Raw genomic sequence first — 21,437 nt, 5'->3', positions numbered from 1 at the left:
CTAGCAACCACCTAGTAACACCCTAGTAACCACTTAGCACCACCCTGGCAATCGCCCAGCAACACCCTAGCAATGCCCCCCCAACCATATTGTTTACCCTAGCAACCACCTAGCAACACCCTAGCAACCACTTAGCAACACCTTGTCAACCATCTAAGAACGCCCTAGCAACCAAATCATATACATTAGTAAACATCTAGAAACACACTAGCAACCACCTAGCAACACCCTAGCAACCACCTTATATACCCTAGCAACCACCTAATAACACCCTAGCAACCATCCAGCAAAAACCTAGAAACCGCATAGCAACATCCTAGCAACCACCTAGCAACACCCTAGCAACCACTTAGCCACATCCTAGCTATCATCTCATATACATCACCACGTTTTCGCTGCCGGGTTGCAAGCACACTCTGCATTTTATTCAGGAAATGCACATTTCTAGTTAATTTTAACACGCAAGCAAAGGTATTGACTTCTGATCTTAAGTAGCGTTTGCTAGCTAGCTAGCAACTTAATGTTAGTTAGCTGACTAGCTAGCGTTAAGTGCTCCAGGTCATTCAGTCATTAGTGAATATAACTTTAAATCCAGTAACTGTATTTCTTGTTAATGCTTTTAGGGATCTTTGCTGACCCATCTAGCCATTTTTATTTTATTTCTTCAAAAGGTAGATACAGACACACGTCAAACTTTTGGTCCACTTTGCCACAGATGCTGACTGAAGAGTTACCCTGCTCCCACCCCGAGCGTGACGTATGAGCAAAATGGCTGCCATGTGAATAAAGTTAATTATAGTACCACCTACTGAATCTTCTCTGAATCTGCAGCTGAGTAGGCTACTGTTGTAGTCAGACCACAAATAACCAACACAACATTTAGCCAACGCAAAATTGATGCGACACAACAGATAAACAGACTGTCATCTTATTTGCCGATGGGCCGATGGCAGTCAGCAAGGCAAATATCGGCCAACACCAATGTCTATGTAGTCATTTGTTGACAGGTTCAGAGTCATCAATGACAATGACTTCTAATGAGGGATAGTGACTGGCTTTCGGGTAGCGGAAAGTCACTGACATCCCATTCTAGCAGGGACAGCCAGAAACAGCACAAGGCAACGTGGCTGCAATTTCAGAAAAGGCCCCAGGCAACAGCTGCATCAGTACTGGATGATTCCTACTCCAACACTGACTAGATTTTACTGTACCGTTCCCTGGGCCTGGGCGTCTCTTCCTCCTCTTCCTCATCCTCATCCTCTTCCTCAGACTCCTTTTCAGACTCTTCCAGGCCCCGCCTGCGTCTCTCCAGCTTTGCCCTCTTCCCAGGAGTGTCCCCCCCTGAGAGGTCCTTCTGCTCCTCCCCGCCGGTCTCCTCCATCTTCGCTTTCTCCTCCTTCACTTTCACCACTGGCTCCTTGGCTTCAGATTTGACAGGTGTCACGGCAGCCCTCCTCCCCACCTGGGGGAGGCAGACAGCATTACAGACTCCAGCAAAATGACAGGTAAAACAAACCCCACTTATTGGCAGAAACACTTAAGATTGCCACGTTGACTGGCCTTGTCAGTGACATCAGCAGGTCAATTCAGTTTGGATTTTAGTAGCTAAATGCTGCAGCCATTTTCCAAGTAAAAATCTTATGCTTTATTTATCCTTTGTTGGCTGATCCTGATCTAGACAATGTGTCATAGTGATCAGGCCAGCTCCATAACTCTCAAGTAGGGTAACTGCTCAGTTCAAATGCCAGGTTATCACTGCAGGTGTACACAAATAGCATGTGTCCCTTTAACCATTTCAACAGTAACACAAATTTCAATTTCAGTTTGTTCCGCATGCAGCAAAATTACAATATTCCACCTCTTGCAAGCAAAGTAACTAACTGTGATTACTCATAGCCATAGTGTGTGTTTTCCACAGGTCTAAAATATACTTGTGGTGGTAGCCGGCGGAAAATGTTTTGATTTATTGAATATTTCTATTTCTATTTCACATAATATATTTGGCAGATTTAACCCCCCAACCCTCCCCTCCATCTACTCATATGGGAAGAGCAAGACAAAGTAAAAAGTTAAGCGTAAAACACTCTTTAGTGTGTACAAAGATGGCACTGTTTGTCAGAGCACCTAATCGTAATCTTTCTCATATTTAGACAGGACAACTTTGCTGCATGTTGTGCAATGGTGAAATTACATGTGCTGAATGCACTCGTGAGTCTTGTAGCTACCAACGCAGCATAGATGCCACTTTCTTTCAGTGTATTCGAAGCTACTACTAAAGTCAGAGAACAATTAAGCTGCTTACACATGACTAGCGTTGGGGCGTCAACGCAATGCTCAGCACAGGCTCGACGTGCCGCTCAGTCCTCCATATGACAAGCGTCCTAGATATGTAATCAGCAGTATTTTAAAAAGTGGACAGCGGGAGAAATAAGGCAAAGACAGAACCTCAAGTACTTACTATCTCAACAACTTTGCTGAACATGTATTTCAGCACACAGAAAAAAGCCCTGGCAATTGCTGATAGTTCGCCGAAGGAGGAAAAGAGCCCGTAGAACGTGGTTCACGAAACGTTACCGTCTCGGCATCTTTAATGTTTAAAACCTTTAGGATGTTTTACTTTCACCCATAATTTGTTGTTAAACTGTAGACATTCAAATTTAATGACTCAGAGACGTCAGCAAACGCTCTTTTAAATACGTCTTCCAAATCTATCGGCAGATACATCGCATAGACGTCTCGGAGATGTTTGTGTGCTAACAGGGATACTAATTGAGTTTTTTGTAGCTCTAATGTTAATACTATAAACTCACGTTTGGATTTGGCACTTTGACAGAACAACTAAGCTAGCTAGCAGATAGCTAGCTAGCTAATAACCAGGGACGTAGTAAGCTTCTGAGTATGCCGGGTATGTAGCTAATAACTATAAATTATTACAGCCGAATCTACAAACCTGCTAGCCCCATCTCAATGCTAACTTTGCGCCATGCATCTTTTTTTTTTTTAGCGAGGTCATGGTACCACTTCGAAGTGGTGTCATACAACTCTGAAAAGCCTGACACATACAGTACAAGCTTCTCCAGTTTGTCCTCAATTGTGACATTGATTGGATCTTTAAAGTCAATGTTTATATTTCGGTGTCACGCCACCCATGTTCCAGTACGTCACACTGTAAAATCATTGGTTACACTCGGAAAGGTCAGCACAAAGCGGTAGAAAATAACTGATCACGGATGGCGTTGTTCTCTCGGACGGATAAAAAAATAAATAAGATGGGCAGCCCACCCAAGTAAGTCTATGTGTGGGAAACACTGCATAGAGAGCTAACTAGGTTTTCTCTACCGGAGGTCAATTTTCAGGTTTGATTATTAACCTAATTACAGCTATACTACTGGATTGGGTTAGCTAGCCACTAAAGTGAGTGAGTGCCCTTTTAATTGCACTACTATTACATTCACTCTAAAGTGACTGGTCCCCTTTCCTATTCCACATAGCTTCTGCTTTATAATGTGTTTTGTTGTGTAAAAGGCATGGCAAAAGCTACGATTTAACTCTGTGAATGGTTCAGTCCCTCTGTTGTGTATATTGTGTTGACTTACATATTGATCTGGGCATGTACTTGTGATCTCAGCACTATATTTGGCACTGACACTTGTTCATGTGTGGTTATGTAATTTTTCATGCCTCTTATCTAAATGCACTGTGTAAGAGGCTCTGGATGAGAGCATCTGCTGAATGACAATAATGTAATGAAAACATGTTAGTTACTCAGCAAATTGTTCCCTTTCAAATGGGACAAATACGTAGAATCTTGAGACTTTGACCAGATGATTTATTTAGCAAGAGATGAATGTGACTCATTCCTAGCCAGCACTCCACAGCCTCACCTTCCAGTAGCAAATGCTGGCACAAAACAGCAGTGCTGCCACAAAACAGCAGTGCTGCCATGACAATTTTATACACTGTTAGTTGGGTACAAATGAATCAAACATCAGTTTAAAAAAAAAAAAAAAAATCAACAAACATCTCCACAAAAACCTAAAATGAATCATGAGTCCGAAGTGTTATGTTTTATCTAAATTCACATGAACGCAAGAATCTTAGCACTCCTAAAATGACCTCTGTCTCGTTAGGCTGTAAAGTGACCACCACGCCCCTCAGAGAGGGAGCGCCACATACATACAGCCCCCAGGCCTGAGGACAGGGGCATCCGCAGAAACTCACCCTCGGGGAGCGCACCTCCCTGCGGCCTTCCTTCTCGCTCTCGCTGCTCGACTCATCCTCCTCCACGGGGGGCTTCTCTTCCCCCTGGGCCAGCTCCGCCTCCCTCTCTGCGGCGGGGCCCTCCTTTTGGTGGTGTGGTTCAGCCTTGGGCTCAGCCTGGCTGGGGGGACGGGGGTTGTTGTGGTGGATGGTTCGGAACTGGATGCTGGCAGAACGGCAGTACTCCTCAAAGCCATACAGGTACCTGGGATGGGACAGCAGCTGCTCTTGTTAATGTGCCAGCAACAGCCTCAGGGGTCAAACCACTGATCAGACGTGGGAAGACCCGCAGCCGATTTGTGGAAGCATCAGACCTGCTCTGCCATGGCCAAAGCACTGTGCCATTCTGAGGCTGAGAGCAGCACCTAACAACACAAGAATCCTACCAAAACCCTGTCCAGTGCACTGTACACTCACTTTCTGTAGGCTGTCTTCACGTTATAGGAGGCAGCAGAGTTAAGAACAGGAATGCCCAGGTCCATGTAGATCTGCTTCCAGATGGCTCCACTCTCAATCTGCAGAGCACAGCAAGCACATTTAGAACAATACATACCTCAGGCAGTGGACACTGCGGACAGGTCCGCAGTCATACCCAACTGTTTTAATGTCTCAAGACAGCGTTCCAGCTGTGTTTCAGTTAAGAGATCCCAGCAGAGACTGAGATCATGCACATCATCCTTTTCTACATTATGTCCTTTGTATATTTTACAGGTAGCCCAGCTGAACTGTTTAAATATCAAGAATGACAGGGATGCCCCATTCCTGCCGTGGTCACAAACGTCCTCCCTGCTGTAGCCCCGATGGACAGCAGAGTTTAGACTATCCAAACAGCCGATGTGGGGGCAGACACACATACACAGATGCATCTGTGCAGATAACACAACACATACACCCTGGGCTTCCTGCCCCATTTCAGGAAGAATTTCATACTCTCCTCAAGTACAGACTATTATACAAGCAGACTGACTGTTCTTATCTGAGACCATAATCTTTCCCTCCCTGCAGAAATCTGTCAGTAAAAAAAAAAAAATAAATAAATCTGCAAGGACAATCAAGCCAAAAAGCCCCCAGAACTGAGCATCTGGCTAACTAGCACACACCGGGTAGATTACTTACAAAGTAGTTAAAGCCTCTAAATGCAGGTTGAAAAACTAAAGGGAGAGCTGCCCCTCCTTGCTCCATATCTGGAGGTGCAAAATATGGCTGTTATAACCCAAGGGAAGAATTCAGAAAGCAGAGATGATGGCCAAGGTCACTAACGACTCAGCAAACAGTAATTCAAAATGATATGAAGCTATGAACCTTTGTTCTTTTTGTTTTTCTACATAGGTGTTTTGGTTAGCACTCCAACTTTGATCTGGAGTGCCGAGCTTAATGCCATTTCCCCCATGGCGGAGCAGCATGCCAATGACGGGGTGTGTGACACTCACGTTGTCGCAGCCCCCCTGATGATACACCAGTCTAAAGAGCTTGAAGAGGTTCAGGTCCTTGTAGCCTAGCACAGGCGGCTTGTTAATTGGTGTCCCTGGGGAACAGAGGAGAACATTTCGATTACAGACAGAAAGCACATCCAAGCCTCGCAATCACAGGAAGCTTTCATGCACACAACTCATTTCAACTCTTAGGAAAACCAAAAAAAGAACAGAACAGACCCAGTCTGATCCCACAGTGAGTCCAAGTTGAAAGGGAGTCCATTTTATAGGTGTGAGAGCTCTGTCTCTCTTGCAACATTTCTGTGGTGTTATCCCACAAGAGAGAAGATGACTCTCTCTCCCAAAAGTGAAGATCACCAAGGACTGGGGCTGCAGATACTGCAGTGTCCATGAGCAGGGGCATGCCACTCACCTCTGTCCTCCATGAACTTGTAGAGCTGCTGGAGGAAGTGGTCCTTCTCCTCAGGATCCAGCTCCATCTCTGGCTGTGGGGAGGAGGTGCGCACACACATGGTCATAACCAAAGCCACGCCCACCAAAGGCGAGAGCACTCACTGCCACCACACCTACAATGACAACGGCCGATTCAAACACAGGACCGTAGCATTCTTGTGTCCCTTTAAACTTATGCCTTTTTCAAGCTCAGGGACATGCTCAGGCAGAAGCTGTTACCTGATTCAGAGGTGCCACTTTGTCCACTGTGAGCATCTGAATTTCTTTGTTGCACATTATTTCACCTCAGACAGATGCACTACTCCCAGTAAACATATTACTAGCTTTAAGTTTTGTCTGTGTTACTGCAGACCGTTATGAGAATGCACTAATGAGTTGCCATCAGGGGCTGATCAGACAGCCAAGAGAAATGTGACATCACCAGACATCAGTCCAGTAAGCGAAACCATTCTCAGGATCATCATTTATGCCCCTGCATGGTCAGCCTGTCAGAAGGCATTTAACAGACTTTAACTGAAAATACTTCTTACACTGCCTCAACCTGAAAACAACCTTCTATCGCCAGAAAAGATGTCAGAAAAACATCCCCAATGTGTGTAGGCAAGGATTGTGTTGGAAAAGGGAGGAGAAATTTTCTCCAGAGCAGCCCTCTTCACATTTTAGTTGACAAAAGTGATTTTGGAGCCTGAGAAAATCCTGATGCAAAACATGTGTGACTTATTTATAAAAGGGAAAGGCATGTTAAGAGTGTGAAGGTCACTGTGAGAATCACTATCACTACTCTGAGTGGACGAAGTCTCACTGCAAATTCATACATACTAGGGGTGGGCAATATATCAAATATACTCAATGTATTGCAGCTTGTTCTGCGTGGGATGTAGTAAATGACTATATTGCGAACATCAATTTCAAATTGTCATGTAATTTTTTTAAGCTGCCGGCATGAGATTCGCTTTGGCGTGTCACTTCTCCCCTGACTTTCCTTCTCTCCCTCTCACAGACACAAAAAGAAAAAACTCATATACATACACTATATGGACAAAAGTATTCGGACGCCTGACCATTACACCAACAGGAACTGTAATGACATTGTATTCAAATACATATACTTTAATATGGAGTTGGTCCCCCTTTTGCAGCTATAACAGCTTCCACTCTTTTTGGAAGGCTTTCCACAAGATTTTGGAGTGTTTCTGTGGGAATTTTTGCCCATTCATTCTGTAGAGCATTTATGAGGTCAGGCACTGATGTTGGACGAGAAGGCCTGGCTCGCAATCTCCGTTCCAGTTCATCCCAAAGGTGCTCGATGGGGTTGAGGTCAGGGCTCTGTGCAGGCCAGTCAAGTTCTTCCACACCGAACTCATCAAACCATGTCTTTATAGTCCTTGCTTTGTGCACTGGGGCACAGTCATGTTGGAATAGAAAGGGGCCTTCCCCAAACTGTTGCCACAAAGTTGGAAGTATAGCATTGTCCAAAATGTCTTGGTATGCTGAATAGGGCTGTGACGATAACCGCATCACTGCAATACCGCGGTCATGAGACGCCTACTGCGGGGTTGAGCTCATTACCGCAATTATTTATTTATTTATATTAGGGCTGTCAACGTTAACGCGTTAACGCGCAAATTTCGTTTTAACCCTTTCGCATGCAACTTATTTGTTATGGTATGTAGCGTGCGTGTTACCTTATATGATTCGTTACGTTTTCATTTGCGTTAATGAGTTTCTTATAGATTACAGTTAGTATTTGCTATATTGCTAGAGTTAAATCGCTGTTTCCTCAAAGCTAAAATTACACTAGATTGGAGAAATTCTAGCTTCTAATCGCTAAAATGTTAAAATGTTAAATGTAAAAATGTTAAAATGTAAAATATTTGTAACTTTGCAATCACTTTCTTCAAAAAGACGCTACGTGTGAACACAGCCTAAGTTGTAATCAGCCTTCCCGACAAACAAGTTGTTCGTGTGCGAACGTTATGGGTTGGCTTTTTGTGTTGCGCGGAGGGCGGGGGGGTAAATCGCGGTTATTTGTTGAGTTATTACCGCAGAAAGAAAAAAATCATTACCGTCACAGCCCTAATGCTAAAGCATTAAGATTGCCCTTCACTGGAGATAAGGAGACTAGTCCAAACCCTGAAAAACAGCCCCATATCATTATCCCTCCTCCACCAAACTTCACAGTTGGCACAATGCAGTCAGGCAGGTAACGTTCTTCCGGCATCGCAAAAACCATTGCCTGGTTTGTTCCAACAGAAACCACTAATGAATATAAACAACAATGTTTCAGGGCTGCAGACTGTGACCATTTTTGGAGACAGTGCGACTAAACTTTATAACTAAGCGCACCAGTGCAACTTGCAAATATGCCCGTATATACGATCATTTTTTGAGTGTGTGCGAGTTAATATTTCACATGGTTGCATTTTTGCGAGTGCATGATGATCATTCTTTTGGTGCCCCTCCGGCACGGGTACTGCGTTAGCCATTGTGGTTGAAATTAGTACTTTGTGTTTTTCACAGGCTCAGTCGGTCTCTCGCAACCTGCACATGCGCACTGACGATGAAACGCGTGAAATAATCCATTTAGCTGTTACCGTGTTCCAAAGATGAAGCGGTCTATAGCTGGTTATTTTAACCCAGCTAACCTGGGTTAAAATAACCTTATTTTATGCTATGTAGGCCGCATTACGTTACATGGTTCGTTATGTTTTCATTAGCACTATTAAGCTTCTCATAGTTTTCACCGCTGCATTTGCTATATTTTTAACGTTAAATCACTCAAAGCTAGAATTAGCTAGAATTTTTAGCTAGAATCTCGTGTTCTAATCGCACCGGTTGTAGCATATGCGCTAAGCAGCTAATCACACCGGTGTGACAGTACACACGAAATGGTTAAAAAATAAAATAAGGGGAGAGAGGAGGAGGCTGGTGGAGAGGGAGAGCCAACGAGAGGTCCCGACTCAGACACAACTGATAATGAGAGTGCAGGCTGCAGGGAGAGTGCAGGTGCAGGCAGGGAGAGACTGACTGAGCCAGTGAAGAAGTAGTAGTACTACTTTCAACCACAATGGCTAACGCAGTAGCTACCCGTGGCTGCGGTATGAGGGAAACAATGTTCATATTAAAATAATTTTGCAAATATCAAGTCTCTAGTCACTGTCAATCTTTACATCAGTGCAAAACGAGGCTATGCAAATTAAGACAACTATTCTTCAGCATGCAAGGTCATGGATTAATACCATGGTATACCAAAAAAAAAAAAAGGTGCGACCAAATCATGTGCTGGTGCGACCAACTGAGAAAATTGATAGCCCGAATTCTACCAGTGGAAAAGTTAGTCTGGAGCCCTGATGTTTTAATGCAGACATATGTTGCAGGGACTACTAGAATCATCATACTGATGTGATTGTATGCTTAAAAGGGTTAAAGTTTTTCTTTTCAAGTAAGGGGGTAGAAGTTGAAAAATGTCACTTTATATTAGCACAGGCTTGTGAACCACAGGGTGGCAGTAATGTTGCCCCTGCCGAGTATCAGAAATCTTTTTGTGGCAGCATCTTGAATGGACAGACTGGCTTTAGACATGGCACAGTGCATTAGCTGTGGCTCTGCTCTGTGCATCTCCACACCAGACTGAGCCTCACACGATCTGAGCAGTCAAACAAGCTTGGACGTTGGCCCCGCTGTGAAAAACACTGGAAATTACCCCCTTATGTCTACAGTCAGACAGCAGGCCACAGTCACTCACCGTGTAATGTCCGAGATGGCCGTATTGATGGAAAATCGCATTAGGTGCCCACACTAGCTGAAACTCTGCCATGTATATATACATAATGACATACAGCACTCACCTCACAAACACAGCACTGGTAGTGCTTCAAGTTAACCCTTTCACTCATAACTTGTTTTTTATGCTAGGTAGCGCACGTGTTACGTTACATGGTTTGTTATGTTTTCATTTGCATTATTAAGCTTCTCATAGTTTTCAGTTAGCATTTGCTATATTTTTTAATGTTAAATCACTGTTTCCACAAAGTTTAAATTAGCTAGACTTTTTCCAATCTAGTGTTCTATTCGCACTGGTTTTAGCATACGAGCTAAACGGCTAATCACACCGGTGTGATCGTACACGTGAAAGGGTTAAACCGGTGTCAGGGTACACCTCATCTACCAGTGCAATGAGATCCATCCCATTTGATATATGCGCACACACTCAAGCTGAAGGAGCCTAGCAACCCTACTGGTCCAGCGCAGATATTACGGATGTTTAACAGTGTCAAGGCACATAAAGAATGTGGCATAAAGAAATGGCATAAAGAAATCTGATCTATTGTAAGCATTAGTGTGACTGTTTTACACACACAGTGAGCATGTTATACACCAAATACTTGGAAACTTAACCTGAGAATGACTTATAACACAAATTAAGCATAAAAGAAGATGGATGGAAAACTGACCTGGAGGCCTTCAACATTATGCCTGCCTAGTCTGAGACAACAGAACCCTTCAGTGCCTATTTCAACATTTACTGAGATTAACAACTAAAGCTATTTAGCATACAAAAAGTCAGCAAAGTAAATACAGCAGTGGGTGTGAAAAGGCCTCCTCATGTGTGGAAGGAAACATTGCTGCAGTGTCAGCCTTGCAAGGTGACGCTTCTTCCCACCAGAATGTCACAATAGAAATGTGCCCGCATTGTTGAGAGTCCTGCAGGTGCTGCCGTGTTGCCTGGAGGGTGCACCTCATTCTGACACACCTCTTGTTGTTTTCTCTTTATAGACTGTGCTGCAGGGAGGCAGTTCTCACAGCAGCTTGCCTTACTGCAGGTGGGCAGAGGTGTAAGTAAACGTACAATGTGACTCCAACTGCCCACAGACATACCCTAGCGCTAATGATTCCAGGCCCATTGGCTGCAAGCTTCTTTCATCAGCTCCCCCGCACTCTGCTTCCGAAGCGCAGTCTGTACTCTAACAGGAAATGGACCTCAGACACTGGCGTTTTAAATGCATGATAAAAGTCTACAAGTAACGAGAATAACTGTGAGAAAGTGATGCCAGACCGAGCTCCCAGATTTGGCCAACTGATTGCCTGAAATTCAATACTGGCGTATCAGCACCCACTAGCAAATAACTTGAGAAAACAGCTCCTACTCCTTAAATACAGCACACCTGCTCCTATGGCACTGCTTCCAGCTTGAAGCAGCAGCAATGTATCTGCTCTGCAAAGACCTTACATTTCATCACAAATTTTCTTATTGCTTAATATCTGAGCAAAGCCTGCAAAAGCTCCCAGATGATGAGGTTTGAAGGGAAAAACAGGCAATATTATGGAGGGGGGGGGAATTCTTGGATTGAGGATTTTACAGGATCCTTTTACAGAAAGTGTACAACAGCAGAGTTTGAGTGACTAACAACAGAAGCTCTATCTGTGCCTGTTCCTGTACAGCAGCGAGAAGCTCAGGCAGGGGAAGAAACCTGAGAAGAGTAGGCTCTACTGGGCCCACCTCTAGGGGCAGCCAGCCAACCCCTGTGGATATCTCAATGAGAGAAACTAGGGGTTGCTATGGGAACTGTGTGGGAAGCCGTGTGGATAGCCATTGGTCCTTACTCAGGAAGAATAAGGTTCATTGTTGTGCTTTTCTCACCCGCTGGGTCCTTGGGCCATGTCTTCTCGCAAGACATCAGCAAGTGGGGGGAGGGGTGCAGAGAACACACCCTCAGCGCTCTGACGTTCCTGCTGCACTTCCACACACTACAAACACTATTCAGTTCCAGTTCAGACAGGCCCTGATCCAGCTCTTTAAAGCACCACAGCCCAAGACCCAGAGAGGCAGGGCAGGTCTTTACATTACATTACACTACATTACATGCATTTTGCTGACACTCTTATCCACAGTGACTTCCATCACAACAGAACATAAGTGTATCCATTCAATGTAACCCTTTCGCATGTGTCTTATTTTATGCTATGTAGCCCACGTGTTACGCTACATGGTTTGCTATGTTTTCGTTATCGTTATTAAGCTTCTCATTTTCACCGCCGCATTTGCTATACTTTGTGACGTTAAATCACTGTTTCCTCAAAGCTAACGTCAGCTATAATTTTTCCATCCTAGTGTTCTAATCACACCAGTTTGACCATATGCGTGAAAGCACTAATCACACCAGTGTGACTGTAGACGTGAAAGGGTTAAACAAGCAACAGTGTCAGACCAGGCTCACAGCACTCCCAGAACAGTGAGTGTAAGCATAACATTATTAAAGCCCTATCTAGGACTGTGCGATATAGCCATCGCAATATATCGCATAGCTATTTTTAGCGCAATAACAGCTATCTCCGGTATGTGGAGTTTGGTTTCTTCCTGTATTTTTTTTCCCTTTAGTCATACCTGATGCGGGAGCACACCTCCAAAGTTCAGTGAAATGCTTCCGCCAGAAAAATATCACTTGTTGTATCTATATGTTAGTTAACTTACCTATCAGCTTTGAAAAACACGCAGCGTATGTTTTCACTCTTTATCTTTGTAGCCATGTGTTTCTATCTACCACATGGAAACAACTTAGTGCTGTTGCTGTGATATCAACATTGAGTAGATACAAGTGGCGTTTTTTTTTCCCCCAGAAGCATTTCACATGGCCTCGGAAAACTGGAGGTGTGCTCCCACATCAGGTATGACCAAAGGGAAAAAACATATGGGAAGAAACCAAACGCCACATACTGAGGATAGCTGTTATTGCGCTAAAAATAGCTATGAGATATATCGCAACGGCTATATCGCAAAGCCCTAGCCCTACCACAAGTTAACTTGTGTGCTCTGACAAAAGCCAACAACAGTTCCTTAAAAAAAATTATAATACATGGAAATACTACACATAAAATTAACATCAAATGCAAGTAGTTAGGGGGTAGGGATAAAAGTGGAACTGAGATGCAGTCTGAAGAGATGGGTCTTCAGTCTGCGTCGGAAGATGGCCAGTGATTCCACTGTCCTAACCCCCGGAGAGTTCATTCCACCACTGAGGGACCACTACAGACAGGGATTGTGTCTAAGAGCGACCCCATCGGTTTGGGACAGTCAGATCGGAGGTTGCGTTAGTCGAATATTTTCCGTCACTGACTGAATTTTTTTAACAATGACAGAAAAATCTGAAGGCCATCCGTCATTTTGACAGATTAGAACACTGAGGGCGATCTAACGTAACTAAGTAATTCACACCCCTGTCCATTTGGTGGTGATTGTGCATATTAATTAGCTATCTGTCTAGTCTTGTCTTTGATCTCACATGCTTTAGCCATCGCACTGGTAAGCTATATCGCTACATACCACTGCAAACTGTCACGGCAGCTGAGTGTCCGAAGTTTCTTTAAAAAGCCCAAAAATTGTGATGGTGTTGACAAACGAGGTGAAAAAAGAGGGACTGATGCGGTGGAGGATGAAGGACAAGCAAGTAATACTGATGACGTTTAGCAGCCAGCGGCAGCTGATGTTATGGGGCAAGCAAGTGGCAGGAGGTCAAGAGGGAGTACTAGGTTCAGCGGGAGCAGGAGTTCACGTGGCTGAGGAGGGAAGACTTAACACAGTGCTGGTGCCTAAATGGTGCCTGTACGGTCACACGGATGTGATCAGCTGTTTAGTACGTCAGCTAAAACCGGTGCGAGTAGAACACGAGATTGAAAAAATTCTAGCTAATTCTAGCTTTGAGGAAACAGCCATTTAACATTAAAAAATATAGCAAATGCGGCGGTGAAAACTATGAGAAGCTTAATAACGCAAATGAAAACAATGAACCATGTAACGTAACACGTGCACTACATAGCATAAAATGAGTAATGTGAAAAAGAGTTAAAAAAAAAAGAAAGCACAAAACGACACCAGGTTTTGGCTCCCACCCCGTGTGATGTTGACATGAAAAGTGACCGTACGGTCGGTGTCTCTCTAGGACAGTTCCACTGAGGAGATGAAAGAGATCTTTACCACACTACTTCCTACCAACAGCTCAGAAATACCATTCAGCATGACGCACTTGAGAAGAGGGTCATTTCAGGCAATTGTAAATCCACCTCAAGCAGAATGGGAACCACAATCCTGCTGCCAGACTGCAATACTATTCACACACAAAAGCCAGGGCAGCTGGATCTGGGAAAGCCACCCTTTGCCCTCAACCACAACCACTGGTCCATAATGACCTTCAGCCACTCCGCTGCCAGAAATGACAGACCACACCTACCTCTTCCTCCTCTACTTCCTTTTCGTCCTCCTCACTGTCCTTCCCCTCAGCATCCTCCTCATCACTACTGGAGGACTCCAGGATCTCGCTCATGTCCATCTTCCAGGTATCAGGGACCACTCTGTCCTTCAGGAAAAGCAGCGCTCCGTCGAACCCTGGGGACAAGCATGGCCAGCAGTCAGGTGACTTCACAGGTTTCTGTGTGGCTGGACATCCCAACCAGCAGGGGGAGTCGAGTGTGAAACTCCTTACCTTTCTTGCTAGCGTACTCTGGCTTTGAGATGCTGTCCACGTCCAGTTGATGGACCTCTTTTCTTGCTACTATGTAGCTAGAAGGAAAAAGTTAAAATGTTGATAAAATAACAAGTCCTTCAGATTGAGTTGAATATGAACATGCTTTTCTGCAAGCTGTGTCTTCTTTGGAACCACTTCTAAATGCATGTTTATACTAAGAACAAGAAAATCTATGGCAGCTCCTTGAGGCCAGTATAATAAAAATATTTTTGTAGTCATTTGATGTTACCTGAAAATAAGCTTGCATGAATTCATGTTTATTAATGTTCATGACTTATGTATGTCTACATTTACTGACATACAAAAACATGCACTTTGCTCTTACTGTCAGAGCTTCTGGAGCAGACTGCAAGATGCCACGCAGAGCTTATAATGCCAGGATCCCTTGCAAAGCACCAATTATTTATAGATGTGAGCTTACAGGCGATCCATTCTGAAAATAAGGCATTTTCCACACCCAGTACTGCTTTTAATAGAACATTCCAAATGGAATATTCCAAATTCAGGTTTCTCAAATCCAGAATACTGGCTTATTATTGTGCATGTAAATGAGATCACTGATAGCTAGCAGTCAAAGTACAGGCTACCATATCATAGGAGAAGATCAAACCCAAGAGGACCATCTCACGATCACGAGATATCGTGATATTGTGATATTGAAAACCTGAAATGGTTGTCTTGTGATCAAGAAACAATAGACAATTAAGAAGCAAAATCAAGAAACAATGTCCACAACATGCCACTGCGAAAAACTAAATTTCCAGTAAGAGTGAGGGAGCCGAATTCTTTAACTAACCAACCTCACAATCCTACTGCTCTGTCAAAGTTAGGCTCACATAAAGGATCACTCCCTTCATGACAAAAAAAAAAAAAAAAAAACTAAATGCATGAAATCTTCTCAAATGGAAAATAACCCAGAAGCTGCCACATCAACAAAATTATTTCAGTTACAACTCAAATGGTGTTGAATACTCACAATCTGGAATCTGCAAATGATCGCACTAAACATTGGTCCTTTTTGACAATGAGGTCATCATTGCAGCTGGGAGATATCACCTACAAACAACCAGAGAGAAGGGAAGATCAGCACATCAAACACTGACCCACTCTGATGAGTTTTATTAACACAACAGCATTGGTGAAGTAGGATTTACTGCTGTTCGGAAACTGAGTGCCAAAATGAGTGAAGCTACAATGTCGTGTGCCACTAATGACTCCCCAATTTGAAACAATCAATGTATTTTGCTGAGGGGAGCAAAGAACCAATCAACAAGGGCATGGTAGGTGCACTCAGTAAGTTTCGCAAAACCTCGCTGTTCCATCACTACAAATGCAATATAGAGGGACTATGACTTCAGAGTATCCAACAAAACCCAGGCTGATGCTACCAGGTGCTGGCACGATTAAATCAGATGCCCAAGAGAGTTTCTATGGAAAAACTAGCAAATATCCCACAGTGCCTCGTACACAAAACATACATGCTAAAGCAGGCCCTGAAGTGCTATTCATGCATAAAACCTGCCTTCTGCGCAGGAAGAACCTACCAAGGCGAGGTACCAGCATGTTCGGTCCGGACCTGTCTGGATGCAGACCACTTTCCCCAGCAATTCGTCATTCAGTCGTCTTTTGTCCTCATCCTCCTCTTCACTAGAGGAAGACTCTTTCTCATCCTCCGCACTGGGTGATTTAAAAGCACAGGTGAAGACTGACGAATCCCACTCACATCAGAAAGACACCCTATGATTTCGCTCTCATGTACTTCTATTCAGCACCATTTTCATGTTGATGTCTGTTAATTCTCCTAATACAATGTTTCCTAAACTTTTTTTCTGGGAACCCACTTTTTAAAAATGACAAACCATCGCAACCCAATTTACAAAAGGCCTTATCTAGAAATCGTGAGAAGAGCAGATTCGTGCATAAATACTTTGGTTTATGCACGTGTTATTGAAAACATGCACAGTACATATATTAAATACTTTATAAATGAGACTAAATGAATGTATTTAGCCGGAGTTAACAGGCTCTCTCATTGTTTTTATTTCCTCTCACCAGTAAAACAATATACACATTTAAAATACTTTATACATGAGACAAAATAAGTGCACTCGTACTAGATTCAATGTTATAAATAGTTATCAGAACAATACGAACCCTCAGTACTATTAAAAACGTGCTTCTTGTTGAAATTTTTGTGAAATGCTCAAGTGTGCAGCAAACAGTCAATCAGCCAATTCAATCAGTCAACAATCAATTCATTAACCACATCAGGTCTATTCCACGTCCAATCTCATTAGGCACATTGGACCCGTTTACACCTGATTTTAAAATGCGTCTTGAGCGATCGGTTCACAAGCAGACAGTGCTAAATACAAGTGTAAACGACCAAGACGCATTGTGATCCGATCACTCAAACCACTTGCCGAGGTGGTCTGGGACGCATTTAACCAAATACCTTTTGTACTTTAAACGCTAATGCGTCCTGATGCGTGCCCAACAAGGATGTAACAGGAAAATATGTCATAAATGGAGGACGTGGTGGTTGTTTTGATGACAGCGCGCCAACGCACGGAAAAATGCTTTTCTAACATTCTTCCTTTTTCGTCTTGTCCTGCGCTCTTATGCAAGTTGCAAATGACTTTGTCCTGCCAGTCTCAACAGTTGGAATAGACTGTACATGTATATTAGTTCTTGAAACATTTTTTGTTTTCTTAGCTAGCCCATGCTAAACAAATCTGGCGCTTGTCTGGCGACAGAGACTGACGTAGGCGGGTGACGTAGGCAGTAACGAAATCTGAACACAAGTGGTCAGCTGGACCCCTTGGAGACGCATGTTAGACACAGGTGTAAACGGTGATGTGTCTCGGCTGTCCACTTGTGATCCGATCACCCAAGACGCATTTTAAAACCAAGTGAAAACAGGGCCATTATGTGCTAATTACTTGGCTAACCCCTTCCCACATACCTTATTTTATGCTATGTTGCGCGCGTGTTATGGTTTGTTATGTTTTCATTAGCGTTATTAAGCTTCTCATAGTTTTCACCACCGATATATTTTTTTATTGTTAAATGGCCATTTCCTCAAAGCTAAAATTAGCTAGAACTTTTCCAATCTAGTTTTCTAATCTAGTTTTACCACATGCGCTAAACGGCTAATCACACCAGTGTGATCGTATGCACGAAAGGGTGTGAGAGGTGAGCCATGGAAGAAATTCTGCAAATTTATTTGGCAACCCAAATAAAATCTCCTGCAACCCACCTGCGGGTCACGACCCAGTCTTTGGGAAACACTGTCCTAACACCACCCATGGTGGTGTTCTATATGTCTTACTGTTGCTCCTTTTGATGTACATTCAATGCATGGTGTCTAAGAAGCATTATAAACTCGACCACTGTGGTCATGATAACATGATGGGGTGGCATAGTGGTTAAGGAGCAAGACTTGTAACCGAAAGGTTGCCGGTTCAATCAACAAACAATTACAGGTATGGACAATATTTTTGTCTACCAAAATGTTGAAGTCCAACAATGACAGAGTTTCATCTCATCTAAGCATCTTTTGTAAAGTGTTCCATGACCAAGGTGGATTATGCCTAAAAGTCTACCTTCCCAACTCCATTCTGACCTTGGAACAGTAAAAGATCATAATGACTGTGAATGCAGACTATAATGCACATGGTGAGGAAGTACATGATGAGCACACTGGCTATCTGCATCAGTATGCCTCATCTGGATTCAAAAAAGGTCTCTCTCTACTGACAAAGAACCCCAGGCTTGATCTACTCTATCCAAACAGACCTCAATACTCCCCCCTTCACTGACAGGCAGAGCAACTTTTCCTTTCTCCTCCCCGCTGGGACACTGCTGCTGTACCCTTGGGCAAGGTACTTAACCCACAATTGCCTCAGTAAATATCCAGCTGTATAAATGGATAACATTGTCAAGAACTGTAACCTATGTAAGTCGCTTTGGATAAAAGCGTCTGCCAAATGAATAAATGTAAATGTAAATGTAAATGATGCCAAATGCCTCTTCACTCCTGATTAGGTTGTACTGTGGTTGCAGTGAGCTGATGATACTCACACAGGCAGTGACGACCGCCGTCCGCGATTTGTCTTTTTCCCTATGACAGGAGTTCCAAAGTGCTCTGGGTTGGTCAAGGGCAACTGGTCCAAGGTCTGGAAAAAATGTTCGTCATTATCAAATGCGGTCATTATCAAGACCAATGCAAACCATTCACAAGAAGAGACATGCAGTTGGATATACCTTTACCTCGCTCTCAGCAAAATGTCGTTCGCCTTTTAGACATAGAGATGTCCTCCGAAGAGTTTTCTCATCCCCATCATCAAACACTGGAAGAGAAACAAGACACTTCAAAGACTGAGGCAGGAAAAATGCCACTTTCAGACCCCACCACATCACAGAGAGACTGAAGACTGCATTCCAGAGTTTACTGTACAATATCAGAGTGCTAGCCGCTAATCACTACATTCAACACAGTTTTATCACATCCCATAGTACTGTATGCATTCTGGGGACTGTTCTGAGTACTCTGGGCTTATGGATAAGCAGGAGAGCTTTGTTCACTTACACTAACAGCACAACAACACAAATGTATATTGAAGTGTCCATGCTGCTGTTCTACAAGCAATGTTACTCAAGAGGAGTTACAGAACAGAAGCACTGCATTACTCCTAATGGAAGGTTTATCCTTCCATGCATTTCATCAGAATTTAAATCTTCAAGTTAACTCAACAGGGGAAAGAGCTGTCAATCACTGTTCAGTGGTTGTGATTGCTTTGAAGTAAATTAACCTCCATCTCAATTGAGATGCTGCAGTCAGGGAAGTTTCTCCCATAGGACACATGGCAAATTCCGACAGGAGGTGTGACATGCAAGGACGCCTACCAACTATTGAGAGGCATGGTGACATTTCGAAAGGTCACAAGCTGTAGGTACACGTCTTAATTTTCATCAATCAGAATCATAATGATGAATATGAATTTACTGGGACTTGTCTAGAACATATGATGACTTTTTTGGAATAAAGGTGGCATTTTTTCAGGTACTTAAAATCAAGCACAGGCATTAAACTAATAAAAATAAAAGGTCCACGGACACTTCAGTCTGGATGACTGCAAAATCATAAAACCAAGTTATTCCAAAATATGGAGTATGTTTATTAGAAAATCCCTTAGGTACCATACTAAGCCAGCCTCAGCTTCTCCAGCAGCTTTATGGCATCAATCTGTACTGCTCTTACCAGCTGTTTCATGATAGGCACTGCTCATCCACCCACATCACATTTCTACATGTATGTATTTTTTGCATGCAACATTCAGATTGTCAGGAACCAATCAGACACTGCGGCTACTTGAAAAGATCCCTTTACCAGTGCCTTTTCACAACATAGTGGTAAGAATGAAGTATTGCTGTTGCCTGGAGGGAACCATTCATTCAATGAATGACAGTACCGTTTGTAATGGTGTTTTGTTGAACTTCCCCATTTTTCCGCTGCAACGCTTATGATGGTGCATTTCAGATACAGGCATCAAGGAGGAAGTTGACATCCTCATCCATTTGCAGTTTTGCTTATCTGCTTGTGCATAACCCCCAAATATGTCAAACTGAGAAAAATTCTTGTTAACATGATTTTCAGAAACAAGTGAAAGATCCATTCTATTTCCTTCCTGGGTTACGTACATCAACCACCATCTCTGCATATTCTTACCAATACGTTTTGATGAACACATTCTGTCTTGTGTATTGTGGAACACTTTATACAAACAGAGGCACACACACTAATCATTTACGTTGCAAAGCAGTATAGTCCTCCTGGGAAAATATGTAAGGATATCTGAACTCTGCACAAAGCAAATTCGATTTTAAACTTCATTCCCTCCTAACTGCATTACTTCTATGCTCCAGTCACTATGCTATTCCTACAGGAAGATGGGGCGTGCTGGGTTCAGTTTCAACTGTTGTAGCTACTTTTCAGGTTTAATGATAGAAGTAAAGGCTTGGAATGGAATCCTGGATCCCTTCCTCCAGTACATCTTCCTGTGGCTATACTGCAATTATTCCACTATCCCTCTAATGTAGGGATGTCATGAGAACCGATACTTCGGTACCAAGTCAATGGCAAAATTTTGAAAACATGACGGTACTCGTTTTTCTACAGTACCATAGGTATCGGGGATGTTATCCTTCCGGACCTGACGGGGGCAGCATATACGCCTGTTTGTTTTTCAGTACTTGTTGCTTTTATTGCTCATCTTTCTTAGTGACGTATTTGTATGGAGCACTATCATACCAAAAAAAATCCTTGTTGGGGCAACCTACTTGGCAATAAACTAAATTCTTAAGTGTTCTAGTCTGCCGTTAAAATGCCAAAGGAAGAAAAAGAACACTTGGAAGATGGCGACAAGTGCAGCTGCAGCGACAGCTCCGCCTCGACTCGTTGAAAAGAAAAACAGTAAAAGCCGTGTATGGAAGTACTTTTGCTATTCGCAAAAACCAGTACACAAACGGTGCCATAGACCTTTTCAGACAAGAGGAGGAAACACCTCAAAGAAAGACATCCAGATTTATTCAAACAATTCAAGGTGAGCGAGTTTCAACTCATGTTAATGTTACATTAACAACTTATCCAATGTGTTGTCCTTGCTATCCTGAAATATACGTTACCATTATTTTTGTTTCAGACAGCTGGCATTGCTGTATAGCCAACTATGTTCCATACGACGTTTGCAATGGCTAAACGTTAAAGGCT

The 21,437-nt window shown here is 43.2% G+C and overlaps 1 protein-coding gene and 1 non-coding gene across 3 annotated transcripts in view; both read right to left on the bottom strand.

The window, feature by feature from the left end:
* arid4a (AT rich interactive domain 4A (RBP1-like)) overlaps positions 1 to 21,437 on the bottom strand; it is a 42,901-nt gene that overhangs the window by 10,910 nt on the left and 10,554 nt on the right. For both annotated transcript variants that reach the window (XM_036541611.1, XM_036541612.1), the window contains exons 6-16: positions 18,938 to 19,017; positions 18,749 to 18,843; positions 16,210 to 16,342; positions 15,642 to 15,721; positions 14,624 to 14,700; positions 14,372 to 14,526; positions 6,106 to 6,178; positions 5,691 to 5,785; positions 4,678 to 4,775; positions 4,222 to 4,465; positions 1,212 to 1,462 (exon numbers count right to left, since the gene is read on the bottom strand). In XM_036541611.1, the coding sequence (XP_036397504.1) occupies positions 1,212 to 1,462; positions 4,222 to 4,465; positions 4,678 to 4,775; positions 5,691 to 5,785; positions 6,106 to 6,178; positions 14,372 to 14,526; positions 14,624 to 14,700; positions 15,642 to 15,721; positions 16,210 to 16,342; positions 18,749 to 18,843; positions 18,938 to 19,017 (1,381 nt within the window). The remainder of the gene's footprint in view (positions 1 to 1,211; positions 1,463 to 4,221; positions 4,466 to 4,677; positions 4,776 to 5,690; positions 5,786 to 6,105; positions 6,179 to 14,371; positions 14,527 to 14,623; positions 14,701 to 15,641; positions 15,722 to 16,209; positions 16,343 to 18,748; positions 18,844 to 18,937; positions 19,018 to 21,437) is intronic.
* On the bottom strand, positions 6,535 to 6,615 carry LOC118787551. The gene has a single exon (XR_005005386.1). It is a non-coding gene; the product is annotated as a small nucleolar RNA SNORD53/SNORD92 (small nucleolar RNA).

This window comes from Megalops cyprinoides, chromosome 12 (genome assembly GCF_013368585.1).
Source record: "Megalops cyprinoides isolate fMegCyp1 chromosome 12, fMegCyp1.pri, whole genome shotgun sequence".
In the NCBI taxonomy this organism is placed as follows: domain Eukaryota; kingdom Metazoa; phylum Chordata; class Actinopteri; order Elopiformes; family Megalopidae; genus Megalops; species Megalops cyprinoides.
Note: the sequence above shows the minus strand (reverse complement) of the source record. Positions and strands in the feature narration are given on the sequence as shown.